Source organism: Pristiophorus japonicus, chromosome 1 (genome assembly GCF_044704955.1).
Source record: "Pristiophorus japonicus isolate sPriJap1 chromosome 1, sPriJap1.hap1, whole genome shotgun sequence".
Taxonomy (NCBI): Eukaryota; Metazoa; Chordata; class Chondrichthyes; family Pristiophoridae; genus Pristiophorus; species Pristiophorus japonicus.
Window position 1 is genome coordinate 456355602 of NC_091977.1, and position 27154 is coordinate 456382755.

At 42.7% G+C, this 27154-nt stretch overlaps 1 protein-coding gene across 1 annotated transcript in view; it reads left to right on the forward strand.

Annotated features, from left to right (window-relative positions):
• The window catches only part of LOC139276152 (copine-3-like), a 102065-nt gene that overhangs the window by 27506 nt on the left and 47405 nt on the right, over window positions 1–27154 (forward strand). Inside the window, exons 2-9 of the mRNA XM_070893699.1 lie at window positions 5512–5648; window positions 6620–6799; window positions 10289–10363; window positions 13439–13510; window positions 13782–13865; window positions 15258–15347; window positions 16429–16527; window positions 20801–20887. Of these exons, the coding sequence (XP_070749800.1) occupies window positions 5512–5648; window positions 6620–6799; window positions 10289–10363; window positions 13439–13510; window positions 13782–13865; window positions 15258–15347; window positions 16429–16527; window positions 20801–20887 (824 nt within the window). The remainder of the gene's footprint in view (window positions 1–5511; window positions 5649–6619; window positions 6800–10288; window positions 10364–13438; window positions 13511–13781; window positions 13866–15257; window positions 15348–16428; window positions 16528–20800; window positions 20888–27154) is intronic.

Genomic DNA, 27154 nt, shown 5'->3' on the forward strand with positions numbered 1-27154 from the left:
AAGTTTTCACTGACGAATCTTTGAAAACAGGCGTAAGTGGCCGGACACGCCCCCTTTTGGAGAGAGAAATTCTGTTCTAAAGTGAAACTGTTCTAACTGACTAGAACTGGAGCAAACTAAATGACGAGTATTCCGATTTCTAAGATACTCCGTTCTACACCAGTTGCTCCTAAAAAATCAGGAGCAAATCATGTGGAAACTTGGGGCCGTTCAAACTCCATTTTGAAACGCAGCCCATGTTAAAAGAGTACAGATCCATTTTAAATGTCCAAAAATCCTTCCGGTCCATACACACACTGATGTTGGCACCGACCAAATCCTACAGGCCTGGCCTAGTGTATCCTTTTGAGTGACCAGTTTTAGAGCACCACCAGTACTAATCTGGGAGCAATGTGCTCTGTCTGTCCTGTTTGATTTGTACAATTTAAAAACAAACTTTTTTTTTTAACAAACATTACAAATAAAATTAGTTGAGGAAGGACCTACTTCCCTTAGCAGATGGATCAATAACCAGGGGGCATAGATGTAAAATAATTAGTAGATGGATTAGAGGGGAGCTGAGGAGACAGTTTTTTTTACCCAGAGGGTGCTGGGGAGTCGGGAACTCGCTGCCTGAAAGGGTGGCAGGGCAGAAACCTTCAACACATTTAAAAAGTACTTGAATATGCTGTAACCTACAGGGCTACAGACCAAAAGCTGGAAAGTGGGATTCAGCTGGACAGCTCTTTTTTGGCCGGCTTCTTTCTGTACGGTTAACGTCTATGATTTTGTGATTACTTTTGTGTTGGATATTTGGTAGTTTTTTTAAAAACTTGGTACTGTGGATAGTAGTTGGGCTTGCGTTTAAAAGCTCTGAGGTCTGGGCTAATTCCAAAGGGCTGGAGTGAGTCGCAACAATAAGAAATCAGACCCTGGGAATTATAGGCTTGATTTTCCATCTGTTGCAGAGAAGATGATAGATGGCATTTTAAGGCCTGTGACTTCTGATCAGCTGTAGAATCAACAATTCTAAGAGAATCACAGCATTGCTTTAGGAAGCAGAAGCCTTGCCTCAATAATCTGATTTGAGTTCTTTGAGGAAGGGAACACATTAGTGGATGATGACCATGTCATAAATGTTGTAGAGCTTGATTTCCACAGAGCCTTCAATAAAGTGTCACATGGAAGGCTTTTGGATAAGATTTCATCAAGTGGAGTTGGCGATCAGACATCATGCCCGTGAGGAATTTGATTGCAATCTGGTAGGCAGAAGTTTGTGGAAGGAGATCTATATGGGTCTATCTTTCATTTTCATAGATATGATGAGAGCATTAATAGAACCATTCATACATTTGCATAGGATTGCGAATTTAGATCAAATGGAGAGGTTACCAGCTGATTTAGGTACGTTTTTTAGGGCGTCACTGGCAAGGCTTGCATTTATTGCCCATCCCTAATTGGCCTTTACTGAGTGGCTTGCTAGGCCATTTGAGAGGGCTGTTAAGAGTCAACCACATTGCCGTGGGTCTGGAGTCACATGTAGGACGGAAGGCATATTTCCTTCCCTACAGAACATTTGAAACCAGATGTATTTTTATGACCCTGTTCATGGACACCATTACTGATGCTCGCTTTTTATTCCAGATTTATTTAATTAACTGAATTTAAATTCCCCAGCTACCGTGGTGGTATTTGAACTCGTGTCTCCACATCATTAGTCCAGGCCTTGGATTATGAGTCTAATATGCTACCATTCCCTTAAGTTAAGGAAATGGGCCCGTTGTGACAGATGTTCTACACTGTGGATAAGTGGCGTTTTGCATTTGGGTCTGAGAAACTCCAAGCATGTGTTTAAATTTTGGCAATATCTGCTAAAGGTTACAATGCAGGAGAGGGACCTTGGGTCATAACTACTAAATCATTAAAGGTCCACAAGCAGAGTGACATGGCCATTGGAAAGGCCAATAGGGTTTTAGGTTATATTGCTAGATCAGTACAATGGAAAACTTGGCTTGTACAAGACTTTGGCATGGCTGAACTTGGAGCACTGTGTCCAGTTTTGGTTGCCACAAGGACCTTGGTGAAGGTACAGAGGAGGAAGACCAACATTATAACTGTCTTAGTTAATGGATAGGCCCGATGAGTTGCAGCTAATTTCATTAGCGAAGTGCTAGTTTAGAAAAGGTATGATTTGAGGTTCTAAAATGATGGGATTGGATTCTGTCTGGTTGGATAGGTTATTTGAGATGGAATGGACTGGCAGAACTAGGGCATGTGTGATGGCAGAACCAGGGTACCTGTTTAAAGTGCATAAGCAAAAAGTTAGGTTAGATGTTGGAAAGTATTTCTTTTCAAAGTCATTGCCCTCAGCACACCAAAAGTTGTCGAGAAATATTTTTTTAAACCCACAGAAAAATAAGTTTACAATAATGCTTCCATCTTTACTTAAACTATTGGTCTTTGTTTTTACAGAATTAACATAAGAACATAAGAAATAGGAGTAGGCCATTTGACCCCTCGAGCCTGCTCTGCCATTCAATTAGATCATGGCTGATCTGATCATGGACTCGGCTCCACTTCCCTGCCCGCTCCCCATAACCCTTTATTCCCTTATCACTCAAAAATCTGTCCATCGCTGCCTTAAATATATTCAATGACCCAGCCTCCACAGCTCTCTGGGGCAGAGAATTCCATAGATTTACAACCCTCAGAGAAGAAATTCCTCCTCATCTCAGAATAAGGGGCCGCCCATTTAAAACTAAGATTCTGTCCCCTAGTTTTAGTTTCCCCTATGAGCGGAAATATCCGCTCTGCATCCACCTTGTCGAGCCCCCTCATTATCTTATAAGTTTCAATGAGATCACCTCTCATTCTTCTGAACTCTAATGTGTATAGGCCCAACCTACTCAACCTATCCTCGTAAGTCAACCCCCCATCTCTGTAATCAACCTAGTGAACCTTCTCTGAACAGCCTCCAATGCAAGTATATCCTTCCTTAAATGCGGAGACCAAAACTGTACGCAGTACTCCAGGTGTGGGCTCACCAATACCCTGCACAGTTGTAGCAGGACTTCTCTGCTTTTATACTCTACCCCCCTTGCAATAAAGGCCAACATTCCATTTGCCTTCCTGATTACTTGCTGTACCTGCATACTAACTTTTTGTGTTTCGTGCACAAGGACCCTCAGGTCTCTCTGTACTGCAGCACTTTACAATTTTTCTATTATTTCTGCCCAAGTGAATAACCTCACATTTTCCCACATTATACTCCATCTGCCAATTTTTTTCCCACTCACTTAACCTGTCTATATCCCTTTGCAGATTTTTTGTGTCCTCACAATTTGCTTTCCCACCCATCTTTGTATCATCAGCAAACTTGGCTACATTACACTCAGTCCCTTCATCCAAGTCATTTAATATAGATTGTAAATAGTTGAGGACGCAGCACCGATCTCTGCGGCACCCCACTAGTCACTGTTTGCTAACCGGAAAATGACCCATTTATCCCGACTCTTTGTTTTCTGTTAGTTAGCCAATTATCTATTCATGCTAATATATTACCCCAACTCCGTGAGCTTTTAGCTTGTGCAGTAACCTCTTATGTGGCACCTTATTGAATGCATTCTGGAAATCCAAATACACCACATCCACTGGTTCTCCCGTATCCACCCTGCTCGTTACATCCTCAAAGAACTCAAGCAAATTTGTTAAACATAATTTCCCTTTCATAAAACCATTCTACTTCACTGACTATTGAATAATGTACAAATATCAAAAAAATACTGTACTAGTGGAGGTTCTGTTGAAATAGTTATTGCAGTGCAACTGTATACACTGAATCATGCGACTGTGTGTGTGTGGCTGTATATGGAGCTTGTCTATACAGCCCTTGGGTAGTTTGCAACAATAATTCATGATCAACGCAATATTATGTCAGATGTGCAACGCATGCACTTAATTATTTTTGTTTCTACTAATGTCCAGTAACTTTGAGATTGCATAGGAAGGCATAACTGATCACATCACAAAATAGTTGCTTGATTATTTAAATATTGGCAGCACAGCCCCTTAATATTGTAGCAGGAGTAAACCTGAATGGAATAAAATATTTTTTTTTTGGAGAAGCACATTCAGTACTAAAAAAAGTATCTTTTTTTTAAAGAAAAAGGTGACTTTAAAGAATACCTTCAATAAATGAACATAAGAACATAAATAGGAGCAGAAGTAGGCTATTTGGCCCTTCGAGCCTGCTCTGCCATTCAATAAGATCATGGCTGATCTACACACAGACACAGAAACGCACACACTGTGTCTGCGTCTGTGTGTGTTTGTGCAGCGGCCCGGCGACGGCTACGAAGCCAGGTCGCTGATTGCAGTGCGGACGGGTACACAGTGCGATATGTGTGCTCTCTAGGTCCGTGCAGCAGAGCTGGTCTCCAGCCGTCTTGGGTAATCCTTGCCACTGGACAAAGACTGAGCTCTGTCAAGCCCGTGTTGTGGCTGGTGTGCAACGGCCACCCCATGTTAAAAAAAGTCCACGCACAGGCATCTTCCACCCTTCAGGATGTAGTTTGGGATCTGGAATATTAGGTCCTTCATTGAAACACCTATGAACTCATCCCTTTTTGGCATGGAAGCAAGTCGTCCTCGCTTTGAGGGACTGCCGATGATGATGATGATGATGATGATGATGATGGCTGATTTGCAAATTAATCTATACGTTAAATTTTATGATAGCATTTGGCTGGGAAGGGAGTGCTTTTTTTTTTCTTGCATCTGACTGGCCGCTGACTTTGGCCATCATTGCATAGTAGAAAAAAATGATTTGATATTAAATGCACTCCTGTAATTGGGGAAAATGGTTAATTTTCCTTTTAATCATAAAAATTGCAGCCAGTGCTTTACAATTGCACTTAGTTTTGTTTGTTTTTTCAATTTTTTTTAAATTTTTGCAGCAAGTGCTTGTGCTTCAATATAAAATGAGTAAGCTGCTAATACAGAGGCCCAGAATTTGCGGTCAGCGACGAAGTGAAGATGTTCACTGTAATCCCCAAATTTTGCCACCTCTGTCGAGAAGTTTAGGTTTTCCAACATTCAATTCAAATCAGTGGAAGTTAATGGGGATGCCCTTGTGCGAGCTGTCTAAGCAGCCAATTAAAACGTAAAATTTGCAAGTGGGTAAGCTCTTTTAAAATTCTAACTTTTAAAAAAATGTTGAGAGCAAAATAAAGATTGGGGCACTCACATGGGTAAGAGGTAACTGAAATAAAGATGAACAAACTTTGTATTTTTTATTAAAATGAATAAATTTCACATTGCACAAAATTAAAATTAGTTTTTCTAGCTCATAACCTTTGTTTAGCAGTCTATACGCTGTTAAAACTGAAGTCACAGCTAATCCCTTTGGGTCTAACTTTTAGTGGGGAATTTTAAGAGTTGGACCTATAAAGAAAGGAAGGGGTGGTTGTAGTGGTTCAATCAAGTGCAATCTGTGCTGCATCTTTACGTAGTTTTGCTCTGTTTATTTTGCAGGGCAGCAGATGGCCGATTGTGTCAGCAAAGTTGAACTGAGCGTCTGCTGTGAGAACTTACTGGATAAAGATATTACTTCCAAATCGGATCCGCTATGTGCACTGCTCATGAATGTTGGTGGAAATCAGTGGGTCGAGGTAAGTTTATAACATTGTTTTTCAGTAACTTTTTTGTTGACATTGTTATAGTCTTGGTTTACCAGCATATAAATAATGCTTTTCAAACTATCTTGGTGAGGGCTGAAAATTGGAGGAGGAAACTGAATCAGAAATAATTTTATGGTTCAATTTTCAGTTTTAAGCATTTATACAAAAGACGTTCAAGCCATACTTTAGATTTACTAGGAAAATGCCAGGGACAGGAAACTAAACGTATGAGGAGAGACTTGAGATACTGGGGCTATTTCCAATGGAGCAGAAAAGGCCAAGAGGAAATGCAATGGAGGGTTTTAACATTATGAAGGGCTTTGAGAGGGTGAATAGGGTTGGAGTCAACAATTTAAAATGTCATGGAGAGTGGTGGGGGATGGGGGTCGTCGGAGGGAGAAGAATTTTCTTTACTCAAGTTGAAGCATAGAATGCTTTGTCACTAGATGTAGTTGAGGCAGAAACCAGTGCATTTTTTAATGGAAAAGTGGGTAAATGTTTAAAGCAGAGGAAGATATAAAGCCAGGGGATTAATTTTTGGAATTCTGTAGCAAAGAGACGACACAGATGCGATGGGCTAAATGGTCTCCTTTTGTGCTGTCAACCTGTATGGATCTGTGAATATCCATTTTACGCACTCTGTGTCAGCATTAAGCACTTTTTTCTTTCTCTGTATTTCAAGGGACTTTATATTGGAATAAGTGCCCTTCCAGACCTTGGTTCTGTATAGGTATAACATCATTGTAGTTTACTTTTCTAGCAGCCTAATTAAATATTTTATATAAATGGGCCAACTTCCAATCAGTAGGCGATACTTGAAGAAATTTGAAACAGTGACGACAAGGAAATGTAAATCGAGCTGTGTGTTTTCTGCATTTTGAGTTTAGAATGCACTATTCGCATGATCTGTACTTGTTCATTTCACTCCAGCGGTTTTAATTAGGGGATTTTATTTTTTGTAGATTGATCGCACAGAGAGAGTTAATAACTGTCTCGCTCCAAAGTTTGTGAAGAAGTTCCTGATAGATTACTGCTTTGAGCAGGTTCAAAAACTGAAGTTTGCGATTTACGATATTGATAACAAAACCATTGATTTGAGTGATGATGACTTTCTGGGAGAATTGGAATGTACTCTGGGACAGGTAAATACAAATAAAAGCTTCTATTATTTACCTTTGCTGCTGAATAATACTTTGGGGACACTTCTACAATGTTGAATTAGGAAAACAATTTACAAACCTTGGGTTATCTCTCTCTTATAACCAGTAACAAATTTGTTGTGTGAGAAGAAAGAAGGCTTGAAGAGGATTAACTTTATCAAACAGAAAAATAAGGCTTATTCTCATGGATATACTCCCAGTTGGCGACATCATGTAAACCCACGACAACGAGTTCGACATGTATGCTGCCGATATTACAATTTCAAGTGTTGACATGAAATTATTTTGTGCAGTGTGTATTGTAGTCTTTTACAACTGTCACCATTATAATTTTTTAATTGTCGATCTCCTGACGCATTACACACTGGAGTCAAAACCAAATGTAATCTTCAGATGAAATGGGGTTAGAGGCTGGAGTCAAGATGGTCATATGAACTTCAGTTGTAATTTTAAAGTCATACATTCTGTTAACTTTAAATCATTCCCTTATAAATTCCTGTGGCTATTTATAGTGGAAACTGACTATGTAAACTTGTCACATTGGAATGACAGCTTCTTGCTCATAGCAGCACTGCAGTGCCTCCAGTGGGGGAACAGTATAATTACAGTGCAAGAAGTTTACATAGGCAGTTAATTGACTGTGTGTAGTTGTAAGAGTTTTAATAGAAAAACATAATGGTCATATTTTTATTATTTCACTAAATTTGAATATGAAACTTGATGAATAATGTGTTTTGCAGTAGCAGTCTATGATATCTAAAGCCAGCTAACCATTTTTAAATTGCTAGTGAGATTTCCTACTTGTTCAAAGGGTTTTTGAAATTTAAAAAATACACACAAACACGGACCACTTCCTAATTCGCTCAGTTATCACCATCAACATTGCCCCAAAACACCGATGGCAACAGAAATAATGCCGCAGGAAAATCAACGTTGGAGCACTCAAAGATCTTGCTAAGAAAGCCCTTTTCAGCCAGCGCCTTGCTACCAACCTGACGACTCCCAGAGACGCAGAATGTCCACAGTGCCTGGTCTGCCCTCGAGGCTTCCATAATTAGCACCTGCGAAGAGACGCTCGGTCACTTGACCAGGAAACACCAAGACTGGTTCGACGCGAATGACCAGGAGATCCAGGAGCTAATATGCTGCAAACGCAAGGCATTCTTGGACTGGAAACAGCAACACAACTCGAGGGCAAGAAAGCAGCTCTACAGACATCTGAAGGCTGAGGTCCAATATAAAACCCGCGACCTAAAGAACAGATGTGGGTGGAGAAAGCACAAGAAATCCAGCAGTTAGCCGACAACCACGATGTGCGAGGATTCTTTAGCGCAGTCAAGACAACCTATGGCACAAGCACCCAAGGCCCTACCCCACTACTGGCCAAGAACGGAGAGGTGCTCATCAAGGACAGAGAGGCAGTCAATGCCCGCTGGATGGAGCACTTCGAGGATCTTCTTAACCAAGACTCTATCTTCGACGTGAGTGTCATCGACTCCATCCCACAGCATGCCACCCGCCACCATCTCAGCACAGCTCCAGCCTGGCATGAGGTTGAAAAGGCCATCCGCCAACTGAAGAACAACAAGGCATCAGGAACAGATGAAATCCCCGCCGAAGCACTAAAACATGGTGGAGAAGCACTACTGTGCGGATTCATGACTCTCTTATCTGGAAGGAGGAGATCATGCCAGGAGATCTCAGATGCTGCAATCGTGACCATCTTCAAGAAAGGTAACCAGTCCGACTCTGGTAACTACAGAGGAGTATCCCTGCTGTTGACCACTGGGAATGTCATCGCAAGAATCCTTTGCCCTTTGACTGAAGAGCTTCTCTTCACTGAAATGCGGCAGTGAAGAGAAATGCAGGGAACAGCACCAACCCTTGTACATGGCCTTCTTTTGACCTCATAAAAACCTTCAACACGGTCAACCGTGAGAGATTATGGAGCGTCCTCCTCAGATTCGGCTGCCCGCAAAAGTTTGTCACCATCCTCCGCCTGTTCCACGATGATATACAAGCCGTGATCCTGACCAATGGATCCATCACAGACCCATTCCACGTTCGCACCGGGGTCAAGCAAGGTTGTGTCATCGCACCAACGCTTTTCTCGATCTTCCTTGCTGCAATGCTCCATCTCCCCCTCCGCAGGCTCCCCGCTGGATAAACTGGAATCTGTTCAACCTCCGCCGCCTCCAGGCCAGATCCAAGGTCGGCCCATCCTCCGTCATCAAATTACAATACGCAGACGATGCTTGCGCCTGTGCCCACTCGGAGGCCGAACTCCAAGCCATCGTCAACACCTTCACTGAGGCGTACGAGAGCATGGGCTTTACACTAAACATCAGTAAGGCAAAGGTCCTCTACCAACCTGCCCCCACCACACAGCACTGCCCGCCCCCGGTTATCAAAATCCACGACGAGGCTTTGGGACAACGTGAACCATTTTCTATACCTCGGGAGCCTACTGTCAACAAGGGCAGACATCGACGACGAGGTCCAACACCACATTCAGTGTGCCAGTGCAGCCTTCGGTCGCCTGAGGAAAAGAGTGTTTGAAGACCAGGACCTCAAATCCGGTACCAAGCCCATTGTCTATAGAGCGGTAGTGATACCCGTCCTCCTATATTGCTCAGAGACATGGATTCTGTACAGCAGGCACCTTAAAACACTGGAGAAGTCCCACCAACGTTACCTCCAAGATCCTGCAAATCCATTGGCAAAATAGGCGCTCCAACATCAGTGTTCTTGCTCGGGCCAACATCACCAGCATCGAAGCATTGACCACGCTCGATCAGCTCCGCTGGATGGGCCACGTCGTCCGCATGCCTGACATGAGACTCCCAAAACAAGCTTCGACATGGCAAGCGAGCTGCAGGTGGGCAGATGAAACGCTTCAAGGACACCTTCAAAGCCTCCTTGAAAAAGTGCAATATCTCCATTGACATCTGGGAATCCCTGGCCCAAGACTGCCCAAAGTGGAGGAAAAGCATCTGGGAAGGCGCTGAACACCTCGAGTCTCTTCTCCGAGAGCAAGCTGAAGCCAAGCATCGACAGTGGAAGGAGCTTGTGGCAACCCAGGCACCCCAACCTCCTGTTCCTCTAGTCACCGTCTGTCCCACCTATGACCGAGACTGTACGAGCCGCATTGGACTCATCAGTCACCTGAGGACTCCTCTTTAGTATGGCAGCAAGTCATCCTCGACTCCGAGGGCCTGCCTAAGAGAGAAGACCTTGTCAATGTTTGTTTGCTGTCGTTTATTGCTTTGGTCCCAACCATGCAATACATGAACAAGTGACAACACAGTTGAGGTAGCATGCTGCTCTTTAGTCTACACCATTAAATAATGCAGTGTGTTCAGGTTTTAGTGTGAGGTAAATTAGCTCCTCTTTTCAGTGATTTCTAACTTTTGTGTCTATGGTAATTGTTCTGTTAGAAACTGAGCATCTACAGTTGAATTGTTTTGACAGATTGTCTCCAGCAGAAAACTGACCAGACCTCTTGTGCTGCGAAATAGAAGACCAGCAGGAAAAGGAACAATCACGGTACAGACCTAAATATCTTGATCTTATTTAGTTGTTACGGGTAGACTTTGGTGAATGCAGCAAGTAGTTTTAATATTATTTCAGCAACACTAGAAAAATTAAATAATAGATCACACTAATGTATTTGTCTTAAATGTTTTTCCCCTTTTATTTTTTATTGTCTCTCTGCTAAAAGGTGGTGACTTGTGCTGGAGCCCTCTGACATCTTGCCCAGATAATCATACTGTGCCTGAGTTTAGACTTCTGCTTCACCACATGATACTGTTGGAGACTCGTCTCATTTTCCAGACATTAATGAAATTGTAGAATGGGCATATAATTGACAACAATAATATTGAGGGGGTTCTCATATGGGCCTTCATGAAGTTATCAATGGCACCATGTACATGGGGGATTCCTGGATTCCTGCTATTCTATAAAAGGTATCATCATCATCATCATCATAGACAGTCCCTCGGATTTGAGGATGACTTGCTTCCACTCTTAACATGAGTTCTTAGGTGGCTGTACAGTCGAATACGAGAACCACAGTCTCTGTCACAGGTGGGACAGATAGTCGTTGAGGGAAGGGGTGGTGGGATTGGTTTACCGTGTGGTGTTCTGGCCTGTCGCTGTTGGAGTTGTCCGTGAGGGTCCTGATGTTCCAGGTCCTGAACTTCATGTTAGAGGAGTGGAAGATGCCGGTGTGTAAGTTCTTTTAACATGGGGTGGTCGTTGCACACCGGCTACCACACGGGCTTAGTTGAGCAAGTTCTTGATCCAGTAGCAAGGGGGTCCAAGATGACTGGAGACCTAGCACTGCTATATGGGCCTAGTTGCCTACGGTGAGATGTTGGCCGCAGGCTTGGCGCTGGGTATCGCCCTTGATGGTAGGTGATCCGAGGCTTGGTTGGGGGCAGGCATCGAGAGGGTCAGTGGCCCACTGGGGTTCAAAGTGGGAGGGCGGGGGGGGGTCACAGCCATGGTACTCACCACGTGCTGGAGGAGGAGAGGAGGCCAGGTCACCAGTGGGGAAGGAGAGCTCCAGTCGTCGCTGAAGGAGGGGGGGAGGCCAGCCGACCTGGTCGCCGTTGAGGAGGAGGTCGTCTGTCGCCACAGGAGGTTCAGCTGTCGTCGAGGAGGCCAAGAGTTAACTGGTATCTGCTTGGCAGGGTTCATTTAAGAAGCCTGCCTGAACAGAGCATCTGTAACCACCTTAATACAGTGATGCCCAATAGATGGAATGATGTGAATTGGGTCATCCAAAGCTGCCTGGAAGGACCCGGTGATGCAAAAATTCAGTGCTGTGGTCACTTAAAAGTCAATGACAACACTGTGTCCCTTATTCATTTGGGCTGCAAGTCTGCAGCTGGCATAACTAGTCAGTTGCATTCAGGTGAATCGGTTTTCTAATATTGCCTCAGAAATGGCAACTTATGGCATCCAAGGTTGGTGTACTCTCGAGTGGGTAGGTACGTGTCAGATGCTGACGCCTTCCATGATATCTTCCTCTCCATGCTTCCTTCCTTTCTTCCATGTTCTTGTCATTCTTGCCATTATAACACAGGAATGAGGGTATTCTCTGTGAAACCTGCAACAAATTACAAGAAGATATAATGAACTTGTAGAAATGGCATATAATTGGCAAATGAATTTCAACACTTAAATGTGAGGTATTACATTTTGATAAGAAATATAAGGAGGTAACATATTACTTTGGAAATAAGAATCTAAATTGGGTAGAAGAGCAAAAGGATCTGAAAGTAGTGTTGCAGGTTAATAAAGCCATTAAAAAAAGCAAACCAAGCACTCGGGTTTATTTCTAGAGGGATAGAATTGAAAAGTAGAGACATTATGCTGAACTTATATCAAACCTTAGTTAGACCACACTTGGAGTACTGTGTTCAATTCTGATCGCCATATTATAAAAAGGCTATCGAGGCACTGGAGAGGGTGCAAAAAAGATTTACAAGGATGATATCAGAAATGCGAGGTTATACCTATCAGAAAAGGATGAACAGGATTATAGTTGGGATCCTTTTTTGTAGCATTTAAATTGAGTGATCTGGATCCTAGCAACAAAAAAGAACTACAAAATGAAGAATCCGAATAGGACATTCTGGCTGAGAAATTGCATCGTGCAGCACCAGTTTCCAGGTCCCAAATTGGTAGGCAGGAAGCATGCACATATTTTCAGCCGTATAGGACATAGTGGATAAGGACAAACAAGGCATCCTTTACCTATGCCTGAAGCAGGCATCGAGTTCTTTGCATATGCAAATAAGTGGCTGAACATCTGCTTGAGATTCCCGCTGTAACATTGGTTTGCCCTGATTCACTCAGGGAAATGGGCCCTACAGAACGCATGCAAAAAAGAAGATAATTAATTTAGCTGAATGTGGAGCCAGGAGAAAGTAATAGTGCTTCTCCCAACACCACACTAAAAGACCCTCCCGTAAGCCACTGCTATCCCCATCCCCCGGACCTACTTACCTGAGGGCCCCTGCCGTGCTAGTAGTGGCCACTGGCACCTGGGAGTCCCTGGCCCAAGACCGCCCAAAGTGGAGGAAGAGCATCTAGGAGGACGCTGAGCACCTCGAGTCTCGTCGCCAAAAGCATGCGGAACTCAAGTGCAGACAGCGAAAAGAGCGTGCGGCAAACCAGTCCCACCCACCCCTTCCCTCAACGACAATCTGTCCCACCTGTGACAGAGTCTGTGGCTCTCGTATTGGACTGTTCAGCCACCAAAGAACTCTCTTCAGGAGTGGAAGCAAGTCTTCCTCGATTCTGAGGGACTGCCTATGATGATGAGTAGTGGCCCAATTTCTTACCGGTCCTCTCCACTCTTTATAGGTGGGCTGTAGCGCCATGCCAGTTCTATTACCTTGAGGTCCGAGGCCCAATATCAGGGGTGTCTTGGTCCTCATCATTCTGGTGCAGGATATTTGCCCTGTGTGCCCCCCCTCCCCCAATGCCTAAAAATGGGCGGTCCTGAATTTTTGGCCAACGCCTCTAGTTCAGATATTTAAAATGCAAGTTATTTGATCATCGTGTTTTTAATTGGTTTCTATTTTGTTCTCTATTTTCATGTTTAAGATTTTTGCAGAAGAGGTGAAAGACAACAGGGTGGTAAATTTTGAAGCTCAAGCACGGAACCTGGATAAGAAGGTGGGTTTCATATATAAAAACTGAAAATACACGGCAGGTTCTTCAACTGAAAAGAGGGAAAATTGGCCAATGATTTGGATAGAGACATTTCATTAACACTGGCTGTTTATTTCCATCATTTTTTGTTTCATATTAACCGCATTAACAGTTTTGCTTTTTATCTCTGGGTTTTGTGTATCATTGAAGTATTATTTGTAGTTATTGTTGGTTCAAATTTTCTATCTGGCAATAACGTCTGTTCCATTTTATTACTCGTGATGGTGGTGATCAGGATTTCTTTGGGAAGTCGGATCCTTATTTGGAATTCTACAAACAAACTGAGGATAGAAAATGGCAAATGGTTCATAGAACAGAGGTGAGAGTTACAATTTGAAGGGTTGGTGTTGACATGTTTGCTCTTAATTTATAATACACACATTATTGACTACTTTTCTTCCTTATACAAACTGGCTATCTACCAAGTTGTTCCTTTCAAATGCGTTGGAATGCTCAATTAGACTGTTGTGATTTTATGCTGGTTATGTAATACTGAAAGTATGGGGATAAATTGGGCCGTGTAGCGCCCAATTTTTAGGTGCTCCGTGGATCAAAAATTGGATCCAAGTTGCTTGCGCGCACTTCCGCTGACTACATTATCAAGAAAGCGATGTTGAATTTGTACATCACATTAATTAGACCAAAATTGGAGTTTTACATGCAATCCTGGACACCCCTTTATAGGAAGGCTATTAGTACTATGGAACGGATACAACGAAGATTCACGCGATAGATAACCGGAATGAGAGATTGTAGTTATGAAGAATCCTTAAAAAAAAAAAATTGGGGCTTTATTTCACTAAAACTAGGGTTCTGATAGGAGTTTTAAAAATTACGAAAGGCTTTGACTGGGGCTTTTGAGAAGAGAAATGGTAAGATTTTTTGCAGTGGTTGACAACTTAATAATTCTTAGATTTGATCCTTATCCCTAGAAGAAAGAGGAAATTTGAATAAATATGGGCTATTCGAACCTGGAATATTTTGCCACAAGTGGCTATTGAGACAGACTACAACATTATTTAAAATGTAATTTGATAAGGATTTGTAAAGGATAGAGGCGAAGGGTTATGGAATTGGGATTAGAGTAGCAGCTCGACTTGACAAGCTAGCACACACAATGGATTGAATGGCTTGTTTCTTTTTGGAAGCCCAGGGCTGCATTTTACCCTGGATTCTGACTTCAGCATATGTTTCCAGTGCTTTCTGATCCACTTTTCCCCTTTGTCAACAGCCGATATGCACTTTAGAATATAAAATGGCTAACTGTCGATCAGTGCATTGACAAACTGCTCCAATTTAATTGTCTTTTACAATCTTTTCTCTCAACTGCTTTCTGTTTATTTCTTTTTCTTCTAAAATCCATTTTTTTCATTTAAACTTAGCTTATCTTGTATGCACAATCTCTGACCCCTCACATTAATTTAACACTTTTTTTATGCACTGATTATTTTGCCTCCTTTATCATTTTAGAACAATATACAACTTTTATTTAATGAACAATGCCCCAGGAGATGATAGAGCATACAATCGTTTTCTGTCTCTTCACTTTTTACAATTGGTGATCTTTCCAATTTCAAAAATTGATGCTGTGGCCCTCTGTACAGTTAAGGAACTTGATTGAACTGTCACACAGATTACAAGGGATTTTTTTGAAGTCACAGCAACACTTTTGTGATATTTCAGTGATGCTACTGTATTTCCTACTTTTTAGGTAATAAAGAATAACCTGAATCCGAGTTGGAAACCTTTTAAAATCCCTTTGCGGTCTCTGTGCAATGGCGACTTACAGAGGTCTATCAAGGTACTTTTATATTTATCTACATAGAAGGGAAAATGAGTAATTCCTCATCTTTTTCAGAATATTGATTGTTTTTTAAATTAATCAGTAGGGAAATATTTAGCTGGTTATCTTTCATAGTGATAAATATAAAATCACATCAGCAAGTGTGTCTACCTGAATATTGGTATCGCCATCAGTATTCTTGTAAAGAATTGACCAGACTGAGCAAGCTCATTCAATTGTGAGTGAAGTCATTGGTTAAATTTTGTTGTACAAACAAGTAGCAACAGAGGTTTTGAATACGTACAATGTATGGTTTGGGAATTTCTAGTACTCAAAGATTATTAAAGGATGGCTTTCTTTCTGAGTGGCCTTGCTTCATCTCTAAATGAGTAAGTTCTATAATTAGTTCTACTTATTGGGCTAATTCAGAGTTTGGCAAACTTTTCATGGGCACTATCCTTACTGATACAAGTTCATCCTGCCCAGGAGATAAAGCATTTTACTTGGGTGCTGTACTCATTTAATAGCTCATCCGGCCAGTTTTCAGGAACTCTGTTAACAGGATGAGTTTGAATTAAAATAGTATTTGAGTTTTTATTGGTCCTAATGGGTTGGCAATGGTGATGCATATAAATAAGCTAGTTTAGAGAGCTCGGGTTCCAAGTGTTGATGACACTTCATGGTCAAAGTACTTCATTGGCTGTAAAACGCTTGAGACGTCCAGTGGTTGTGAAAGGCGCTATATAAATGCAAGTCTTTGTATTGGCAGAAAATCTAGGGCTTTAAATCAAACCATCTCATTTGGATTGCAGTTGCAAAAATGTCAGCTTTTGTCTAACTGCTCACTTCTGGTATTTTACAAAGATGTTTTGTCCACAAGCTTGCTTAGTTGCTCAAGGTTTTTGCTGCAGATTTGCAGTGAGAATTATTTGGAGCAGTACTGGTCATAATCAGCAAAAGAGGGTAATGCGCAGAGGAATGTTTGATGCATCATCAACAATAGGCCCATTAATACTGCAGATTGAGGGCAGCAGAGTGTGGAAACTTGAAAATAGCAATTTATACAGTTGCAACAAAATTTTAATTTAATCTTTTTCAGGTGGATTGCTATGACTATGATAATGATGGATCACATGACCTAATTGGTATATTTGAGACTGATATGACCAGACTACAAGAAGCATCCTACAGCTCACCAGTAGGTTTTTACATAGAATTACATAGAATAATACAGCCCAGAAACAAGCCATTTGGCCCAACTAGTTTGTATTGGTGTTTATACTCCACACTAATATTCTCCCATTCCATTTACCTAATTTCAGCATATCTTTCTATTCCTTTTTCTCATATACTGGTCCAGCTTCCTTTCGAAAGCAGCAAAGTTGTTTGCCTCAACCACTTCTTGTGGTAGCGAGTTCCACATTCTAACCACTCTGAGTAAAGACATTTCTTCTTATTTCCCTATTGGATTTATTAGTAACTATCTTGTATTTATGGCCCCTTGTTTTTGTTCTTTTAATTATTTTTGCTCAAGTCTAAAGTACAATGTCTCTCTAGCTGCTTTTAAAGCTGTAGTACCTTTAAAGGAGGAATTTTCAGACTTTGCACATTCACTGGAGAGCCTGGCAATGCACATTGGAACTTCAGGTGCATGTTGCATCCAATTATTTGACCATAACTAATGGTTCAAAATTGGATGCACCAAGTACCACAATTTCTGATTGCAGACAAAAATTCCTGCTGGGCACACAAAGTTGTTGTCTTCTACAGTTTATTTTTGCTGCAGTATCCTAACTGTTTATATTTTCATAACGCCTAAACTCTCAAATACTTTTAAATGTTAAGAATGCCTGTGTTGACTTTGAATTTCTAGAGTTACATCTGGAAGTTCTTGCAGCACTTAGCCAATAGCCTATTGTCAAATGTGGTTTGTTTAAAAGAAAATAGCCATTTCTATGTGTCATGTTGAGCATACCTAGCCTACCTCAATGACCAAATCATTAAAGGCGCTATATAAATGCAAGTTGTTGGTTCGATCCATCAGTGACTTATTCACTATACAAAAAATAGCTAAGTATACCAAAGGAATGCTGCCTCCTTGTAAAATTGCACTTGGGTGTGTGGCAGGTTAAAGGGCTGATTCCAGAAGACATAATTTTGCATTCAGTGAAGCATGTAAATAATGAGTCAAGAGGATGGATTTTCTGAGTCCTTGCCCATGATGAGGTAGTTGGTCTGCCATGAGCACTTATTGTAAAAATGTGTTCAAGCATTCATAAATTGATCCTGTGAGGCTGTGGCTTGTTTATACACTAGTCCAGTGTTTTAGTGGTTCCATTTGATAGTTCTATGTTCCATTGTGGATGAAATCTGACTTTTTTTTCCTGTGCAGATACATATAGGTGTGGCAATTTAGTCCTGTAGATTTCACAGAAAAAAATCTGCACAGAATTTTGACCTCACATTTTCACTCTTTTATTGGGCAATCTTTATTGAATTATCTGGCTGGTGTGCTAGGGGAACTGTTTCATAAAGGAGAGTAAGAAATGGGGAACTGCAGCCATGCACATCCTCTACAGAAGCTGATCCATTCAGTTGCCTCTGCCACTTTCCCATCTTCCCCAAGTCCACCCGGCCAAACTTCCCCCAAGGTTCCTCCCTGCCTTAGCCCTGAACTTGCATCGTTGTCTAGTTTCTCTCCTATCTCCCCTCGTGCCGCCTTTGAGCTCACCCATGTCCATACGACTCGCCTGCTGCTCCTTCGACCCTATTACCACCAAACTGCTTATCACCAAACTTCTCTTCCTAGGCCCCATGTTAGCTGATATTGTTAACAGTTCCCTATATTCAGGTACTGTCCCCCTCCCAATCAAATTTGCTGTCATCACCACTCCTTTTTATTTTAAAAAACCTTTTAGCCCGCCCCTCCTGTCCTTTCATCTACTGCCCCATCTCCAAACTCGCTTTACTCTCAAGCCCTTTAACATGCTGTCACCTCCCAAATTCTTGCCCATCTTTCCCACAACTCCATGTTTGAATTCCTCCAATCTGGTTTCTACCCCTGCCACAGCATCGTAACAGCCCTTGTCAAAGTCACAAATTGCAATCCTATGTGACTGTGACCATGGTAAGCTATCTCTCTTCATCCTTCTTGACTTGTCTGCAGCTTTTGACACCGTTCACCACACCATCCTCCTCCAGTGCCATTCCTCTGTCGTCCAGTTGTGTGGGACCGCCCTTGCCTGGTTCCATTTTTAACTATCCAGAGAATCTCCTGCAATGGCTTTTCTTCCCACTCCCACACCATTACCCCTCGAGTCCCCCAAAGATTCATGCTTGGCCCTCCTATTTTTCATCTACGTAAACCTTGGTGACATCATCCAAAAACACAATGTCCACATTTATGCTGACAACACCCAGCTCTATCTCATCATCACCTCTCTCGATCACTCCACTGTCTTTGATTTGTCACACTGCTTGCCCGACATCCAGTACTGAATGAGCAGAAATTTCCTCCAACTAAATATTAGGAAGGCCGAAGCCATTGTCTTCAGACCTTGCCACAATCTCCATTCCATAGCCACCAAATCCTTGACAACTATCTGAGGCTGCACCAGGCCAGCCTTGGTGTCAAATTTGACCCGAGATGAATTTCAAACCACACATCCGTTCGATCATTAAGACCGCTACTTCCACCTCCGTAATATCGCCTGCTTCAGGTCATTGCCTGTTGAAACCCTCATCCATGCCTTTGTTACCTTTAGACTTGACTCTTCCAATGCTTTGGCCCAGTCTCCTCTTCCACCCTACATAAACTTGAGTTCATCCAAAACATCGCTGTCCGTATACTAACTCGCACCAAGTCCTGTTCACCCATCACTGCTGTGCTCGCTACATTGTCTTGCAGTCCAGCAGTGCCTCTATTTTAAAATTCTCATCTTGTTTTCAAATCCCTCCATGGCCTCGCCTCCCTATCTCTAACGTCCTCCAGCCCTACAGCCCTCTGAAATGGTTGCGCTCCTCCAATTTAGACCTCTTGCACATCACCGATTTTTAATCATTCCACTATTGAAGGACATGCCTTCAGCTGCCGAGGAGCAAATCTCTGGAATTCTCTCTGTAAATATCTCTGCCTTTCTCTCTTCCTTTAAGACACTCCTTAAAACCTACCTCTTTGTTTTTGGTCATCTGTCCTAATGTTGTTAACATTCCTGTGAAGTGCCTTGGGACGTTTTACTATGTTAAGGGCACTATATAAGTACAAGTTGTGTGTATGTGTATATGTGTGTATATATATATATATATGTGTGTGTGTGTGTGTGTGTGTATATATCACACGTATGTATGTTTAAAAAAAAAGTTGTGTATTTTTAGATATATAAATATATATATATTATATAGATATATAATGCTGAAAATATTCAAGTCGGGCAGCATCTGTAGAGAGAGGAACAGAGTTCACGTTTCAGGTCGATGACCTTTCATCAAAAGTATGTAACAGAATATTGCAACATTCCTGTCTTGAAGCTTGTCTTGAGTGTTGATGAGGTAACGTGTATCAATAAAGCTCCAATGGCTGTCTTTCTTTTTTTTGCAGTAACTTAGTGTCACTGGCGTTGGTTTTACAATCGCAGCGATCATTTTAATGCCTTGCATGGAATTACGTAGAACATACAGTGCAGAAACGAGCCATTCGGCCCAGCCAGTCCATTCTGGCATTTATGCTCTACTTGAGCCTCTTCCCATCCTTCCTCATCAGCATAACCCTCTCTTCCTTTCTCCCTCATGCTTGTTTAGCCTCCCCTTAAATGCATCCATACTATCCGCATCAACTACTCCCTGTGGTAGCAAGGTCCACATTCTTACCACTCTCTGGGTAAAGAAGTTTCTTCTGAATTCCCTATTTGATTTCTTTGTGACTATCTTGTATTGATAGTCTCTAGTTTTACTCTTCCCTACAAGTGGAAACACCGTGTTTATCTTATCAAAACCTTTCATCATTTTGAGACCTCAATTTGGTCACCCCTCAGCTTTCCCTTTTCAAGAGAAAAAAGACCCAGCCTGTTGTTCATCTTTTCCTGATATGTATACCCTCGTAGTTCTAGTATCATCCTTGTAAATCTTACAATTCTCCAGTGTCTCCTTTTTATAATATGGTGACCAGAACTGTACACTACTCCACGTGTGATCTAACCAAGATTCGAAACAAGTTTAGCACAACTTCTCTACTTTTCAATTCTATCCCTCTAGAAATAAACCCTAGTGCAGGTTTGCTTTTGTTACGGCCTTGTTGACCTGTGTCACAAGTTTCAGTGATTTGTGTATTTGTACTCCCAGATCCCTTTGCACCTCTACCCCATTTAGATTATTATTTTCCAAGTGATATGTGACTACTTTAAATTTATATGATCAGGCCATTGTGTTTAGTCTTATGATTTGCTGTCACATTTCTCATGGCGTTTCTCTTGCAGACAGAGTTTGAGTGCATTAATCCAAAGAAGAAACAGAAAAAGAAAAGTTACAAAAACTCAGGAATAGTGAGTTTTAAATTATGCCAGGTAAGAAATGTTGGCCCTTATCTGATTATTGATGAAGGGTTTTATCCTGACTGCTGCAATGGTTGCTTAGTAGGTTATTTTTATTTTCTTTCTCTCCCTCCTCTCTACTGTTGCTTTATGATTTCTCTCTGTCCCTCTCTTGCTCTCCCCATCGCTTACTCTCCTCCTCCTCCTTTCTCCAGCCTTCTCTCCTGCTTTCTTGCTCTCACTCCTGCCTCAACCATTGCTCTCTTTGCTGCCTTATGTCTGAAGCCTCAACAAATTGTTTTGCCTTCCACAATGGCTTCCTTGAACCTCAACAGCTCTGTTTCCTGCCCCCAGGACTGCTGCTGCATCTTTGCTGATTTTGCAGCATCAAGTCAGCAGCTTAGTTTTTTATACTGGCTGTATTTGCTGACTATATATTTGGCAAATACATTATAAGCATAATGATGCTTTAAAAATGAAGCAATTGTTTTCCCAGCTCCGTGCTGATGATGATGATGGGGAAATGCCAACGGAGGAGGGGAAGGCAGGAAAGCGAGAAAGAGGAGAAGAAATATAGGAAGGGAAGAAAGGCAAGGGTCAGGGATGGCAGTGAGGTGGAGAAGGAGGATGAGACGACATGGAGAGGTGATGAGTGGTATGTAAGGTGGCATGCCACCTCTTCCACATTGTTTTCTGTTACTGCTCTGTGGCTCACAACCCACTGTCCATCACCACAAAGCCACCCTGCAACCCTGGCTGGATCGAGCACCAGATGTAGCTCCAACTCAACTAACAGGAGAAAGATTCCCACCCAAGGCGCTGCTGCTGCTCAATCTCCACTGCTCCCACTGGTGATCGTATTCAGATTTGGAACCTAACTCACCGGGCCCATTTCCTCGACCTGCCTGCTTCTAATGCTACCAACCCCATTGAAATTTCAGACTTTGACCTGCCCGCCCGTTCCCACTGCTATCATATCCTGTCCTATTGATGTTTTGAGCCTCTGACTACATGCCTTAAACTTTATGCTTCAGGCCTCCGACCTACCCTACACCGGCATCCGCCTTGAGCTGTAACCCGTGTTCCATCCTTTTTAAAAATGTATTTGTTCAGGAGATGTGGGCTTTGCTGGCAAGGCCAGCATTTATTGCCAATCACGAATTGCTCTTGAGAAGATGGTGGTGGACTGCTGACTTGAGCCTCTACGGTCTATGTGGTGAAGGTGCTCCCATAGTGATGTTAGGAAGGCAGTTCCAGGATTTTGACCCAGTGACTGAAGGAATGGCGATATATTTCCAAGTCAGGATGGTGAGTGACTTGGAGGGTTACTTGCAGGTAGTGGTGGTTGCATGTGCCTGCTGCCCTTGTCCTTCTAGGTAGTAGAGGTCGTGGGTTTGGGAGGTGCTGCCGAAGAAGCCTTGGCGAGTTGCTGCAGTGCATCTTGTACATGGTGCACACTGCAGCCATGGTGCACCGGTGGTGGAGGGAGTGACTGTTTAAGCCGTCTGATCTCTCATCTGATGCATCTCCCTTCCTATCGGTCTGCCAAAGTGACCTAAGAAACCAACAGAGTTTGGGGGGGATTTTGGGCAAACGGGATTTTTTTTTTTAAGCGGGAAGTTAGGATGGGAGAGGGAGTAGGAATGACAGAAGTGATGTAAAAATCATGTGGGGCAGGGGTACAGATCAAGCCGCCTCTCAAATTGCAATTGCCAGAATGCCATCCACCACCCATTCTTTTGGTTTGTGACTGCATTTCATGCTAGGGAGGGAAGAGTCGAGCATTCTGGCAGTTGCAATTTTAGAGACAACACTTGATCTTTGTGTCTGTGTTTGTTTTAGTCCTGCTTTGTTTTTTTTTATTCATTCCACTCATGGCTTTTGTGTACTTAAGTATGTCACTGTTTTTAGCCCTGCACCTGTTCTTTGTATTTCTTTTCCTACTTCTGCTGCTGATATTGCTGTTTATTTTAGTACTGCTGGTGGTGTTGGTATTTTTCCTACTTCATGACAAATCCACTTTCAAAACGCGCCAAAATGAGCATAACTACCAATGTGGATTCCTGGGTCTGTTAATAGAGGGAAAGGTGGGGGAAATGGGAAGTCTAACAGAGTAAGGGAAGGTCCTGGACCTGTCACAGCTAGTTTGTAAGTTCTGCAAAAAAGGACCAAGAGGGGAAAAATAGAATATGAGAGTAAATTGCAAGGAACATAAAAAACAACAGCAAAAGTTTCTACAAGTACGTAAAAAGAAAAAGATTAGTGAAGACAAATGTAGGTCCTTCACAGACTGAAATGGGAGAATTTGTAATGGGAAACAAGGAAATGGCAGAACAATTAAATAAATACTTTGGTTCTGTTTTCACGGAAGAGGGCACAAATAATGTCCCAGAAATGCGAGGGAACCAAGGGTCTAGTGAGCAAGAGGAATTAAAGGACGTGATCATTAGTAAGAAAATAGTGCTGGAGAAACTGATGGCCAATAAATCCCCAGGGCCTGATGATCTGCATCCTAGAGTACTAAAAGAGGTAGCCATGGAAATAGTAGATGCATTGGTTGTCATCTTCCAAAATTCTATAGATTATGGAACAGTTCCTACAGATTGGAGGGTGGCAAATGTAACCCCACTATTTAAAAAAGGAGGGAGAGAAAATAGGGAACTACAGACCAGTTAGCCTGACATCAGTAGTAGGGAAAATGCTAGAGTATTATAAAGGATGTGATAACGGCACACTTCGATAATATCAGCGGGATTAAACAAAGTCAACATAGATTTATGAAAGGAAAATCATGTTTGACAAACCTACTGGAGTTTTTTGAGGATGTAACTGATAGAATAGATAAGGGAGAACCAGTGGATGTAGTGTATTTGGATTTTCAGAAGGCCTTTGATAAAGTCCCACATAAGAGGTTAGTGTGCAAAATTAAAGCCCATAGGATTGGGGGTAATGTATTGGCATAGATTGAAAATTGGTTAACTGACAGGAAAACAGAGTAGGAATAAGCGGGTCTCTTTTGGGGTAGTGGACAGTGACTAATTGGGTACCACAGAGATCAGTGCTTTGGCCCCAGCTATTTACAATATATATAAATGATTTGGATGAGGGAACCAAATGTAATATTTCCAAGTTTGCTGACGACACAAAACTAGGTGGGGTTGTGAGGAGGATGCAAAGATGCTGCAAAGGCAATTTAGATACGTTGAGTGAGTCGGCAAACACATGCCAGATGCAGTATAATGTGGATAAATGTGAAGTTATCCACTTTGATAGGAAAAACATAAGTATTATTTAAATGGTGATGGCTTGGGAAGTGTCGATGTACAGAGGGACCTGGATGTCCTTGTACACCAGTCATTGAAAGCAAACATTTAGGAAGGCAAATGGTATGTTGGCCTTCATTGCAAGAGAATTTGAGTACAGGAGCAAGGATGTCTTACTACAGTTATACAAGGCCTTGGTGAGACCACACCTCTGGAGTATTGTGTGCAGTTTTGGTCTCCTTACCTAAGAAAGAATATACTTGCCAGAGAGGGAGTGCAGCGAAGATTCACCAGACTGATTCCTGGGATGGCAGGACTATCGTATGAGGAGAGATTGGGTCGACTAGGCCTGTATTCACTGGAGTTTAGAAGAATGAGAGGGAATCTCATTGAAACGTGTAAAATTCTGACTGGGTTGGATAGACTGGATGTGAGGAGGATGCTTCCCTTGGCTGGGAAGTCTAGAACAAGGGGTCACAGTCTCAGGATACGGGGTAGGAAATTTAGGACCGAGATGAGGAGAAATGTTTTCACTCAAAGGGTGGTGAACCTGTGGAATTCTCTACCACAGAAGGCTGTGGAAATATATTTAAGAGGGAGATAGATAGATTTCTAGAAACAAAGGGCATCAAGGGGTATGAGGAAAAAGCGGGAATATGGTGTTGAAATAAAGGATCAACCATGAACTTTCTGAATGGTGGTGCAGACTCGAAGGGCTGAATGGCCTACTACTGCTCCTATTTTCTATGTTTCTAATACATTTCTGGAAACAATTGAATTAATTATTTTGTGACTGGTTCCTGGAAGAATACTGTTTTCCTTGGATAAGTAAGGATCGCAGCTGCATAAATAAATATATGTTTTGTCTCTCTGAAACTATGAAACATATCAACTTCAATAAAAATGTAGTTTTTATTTTTGATCTACTCATAATAAAGAATGAAACTGAGTATTGTGAACAATGAACAAGTGTGACCTTGGCTCCTTTAATAAGACTCCAGAGTGCAGATACCTTGTGGGTGGCCTGCTTATATACAGTGCTCCCAAGGGATGCTGGGATCCTTTGGGACTCCAACAGGTAAGCCCTCTGGTAGTAGTGTGATACAGGTCGCAAGGGGTTAAATACATAACATCACTCTCTTGTAAAGTTAAAAGTACACTTATTTACAAGGTGAGACGATCTGGAGCTTTTCGCTCCCTTGTCGATCGTCTCGGTACAAATACGGGTGTCGGTGGGCTGTTTAGTTCTTCACTGGGCTGCTGTGCAGCCGGCCTTGCCAGGCTGCTGGGGATGTTGAGTTCGGCTTTGTGGTCAACCATGATAGCCATGTGTGTGTGTGTGTTGGAGGGTCAAAGTTGGTGGTGTCTTCGGGTTGTTCGTAGCTGTTGGTGGACCGCAATTTGTTTTGGTCCAAATGTTTTCTGCATGTTAGCCCATTGGCCAATTTGACCTGAAACACCCTACTCCCCTCTTTGGCTATGACCGTGCCAGCGAGCCATTTGGGACCATGTCCATAATTGAGTATAAACACAGGGTCATTGACCTCAGTATCGCGTGACAAATTTGCACGGTCACGGTGTGCACTTTGTTGATGCCGCCTGCCATTCACATGATCATGGAGATCAGAGTGGACAAGAGAGAGCCTTGTTTTGAGCGCCCTTTTCAGGAGCAGCTCGCTTGAGGGAACCCTGGTGAGTGAGTGGGGTCTGGTGCGGTAGCTGAGCAGCACTCGGGACAGTCAGGTCTGCAGGGAGCCTTCCTACACACGTTTTGCTTGATGGTCTGAACTGCCCGTTCTGCCTGGCTGTTGGATGTGGGCTTGAACGGGGCAGATGTGACGTGCTAGATCCCATTGTGGGTCATGAATTCCTTGAATTCAGCACTGGTGAAACACGGCCCATTGTCGTTGACTAGGACATCAGGCAGGCCATGCGTGGCAAACATGGCTCGTAGGCTTTCAATGGTGGCCGTGGATATGCTTACAGACATTATTGCACGTTCAATTCATTTTGAGTAAGCATCCACGACAACAAAGAACATTTTGCCTAGAAATGGGCCCGCATCGTCCACGTGGATCCTTGACCACAGTTTGGAGGGCCACGACCACAAATTTAGCGGTGCCTCTCTGGGTGCATTGCTCAGCTGAGAGTAAGTGTTGCATTGGCGCACACATGGCTCTAAATCTGAGTCGATGCCTGGCCACCGCACATGGGATTTGGCTATGGCTTTCAATGCCTGGGTGGGTGCTGTGCAGTTCACAAATAAACATATCTCTGCCTTTCTTGGGCAAGACCACGCGATTACCCCACAACAGACAGTCCGCCTGCAGGGACATTTCGTCTTTGCGCCTGTGGAACAGCTTAATCGCCTCCTGCATCTCCACTGGGATACTGGACCAGCTCCCATGGAGGACACACAGTTTTTTACCAAGGACCGTAAAGGATCCTGGCTGGTCCAGGTCCTGATCTGGCAGGCCGTAACAGGGGACTTTTCGTTTTCGAATGCATCCATTACCATGAGCAAGTTTGCAGGCTGTGCCATTTCCACCCCAGTGGTAGGCAATGGTAGCCGACTGAGAGCATCGGCGCAGTTCTCTGTGCCCGGTCTGTGGCGGAATAGTTGTATGCCGACAGCGTGAGCGCCTATCTTTGGATGCGGGCAGAGACATTAGTGTTAATCCCTTTGCTCTCGGAGAACAGCGATATGAGCGGCTTGTGGTCAGTTTCAAGCTCAAACTTGAGGCCAAATAAGTAATGGTGCATTTTTTTTACCCCGCCAGAGCCTTTTTGTCAATCATGCTGTAGGCCCTTTTGGCCTTGGACAAACTCCTGGACGCATAAGCGACCGTTGCAAAATCCCTGATTCATTAGCCTGTTGTAACACACACCTGACCCTGTATGACGACGCATCGCAAGCTAGCACTAATCGTTTACAAGGGTTATACAGGACAAGCAGTTTGTTTGAACACAACAGATTTCTGGCTTTCTCAAAGGCAGCCTCTTGTGAATTCCCCCATACCCAGTCGTCTCCCTTGCA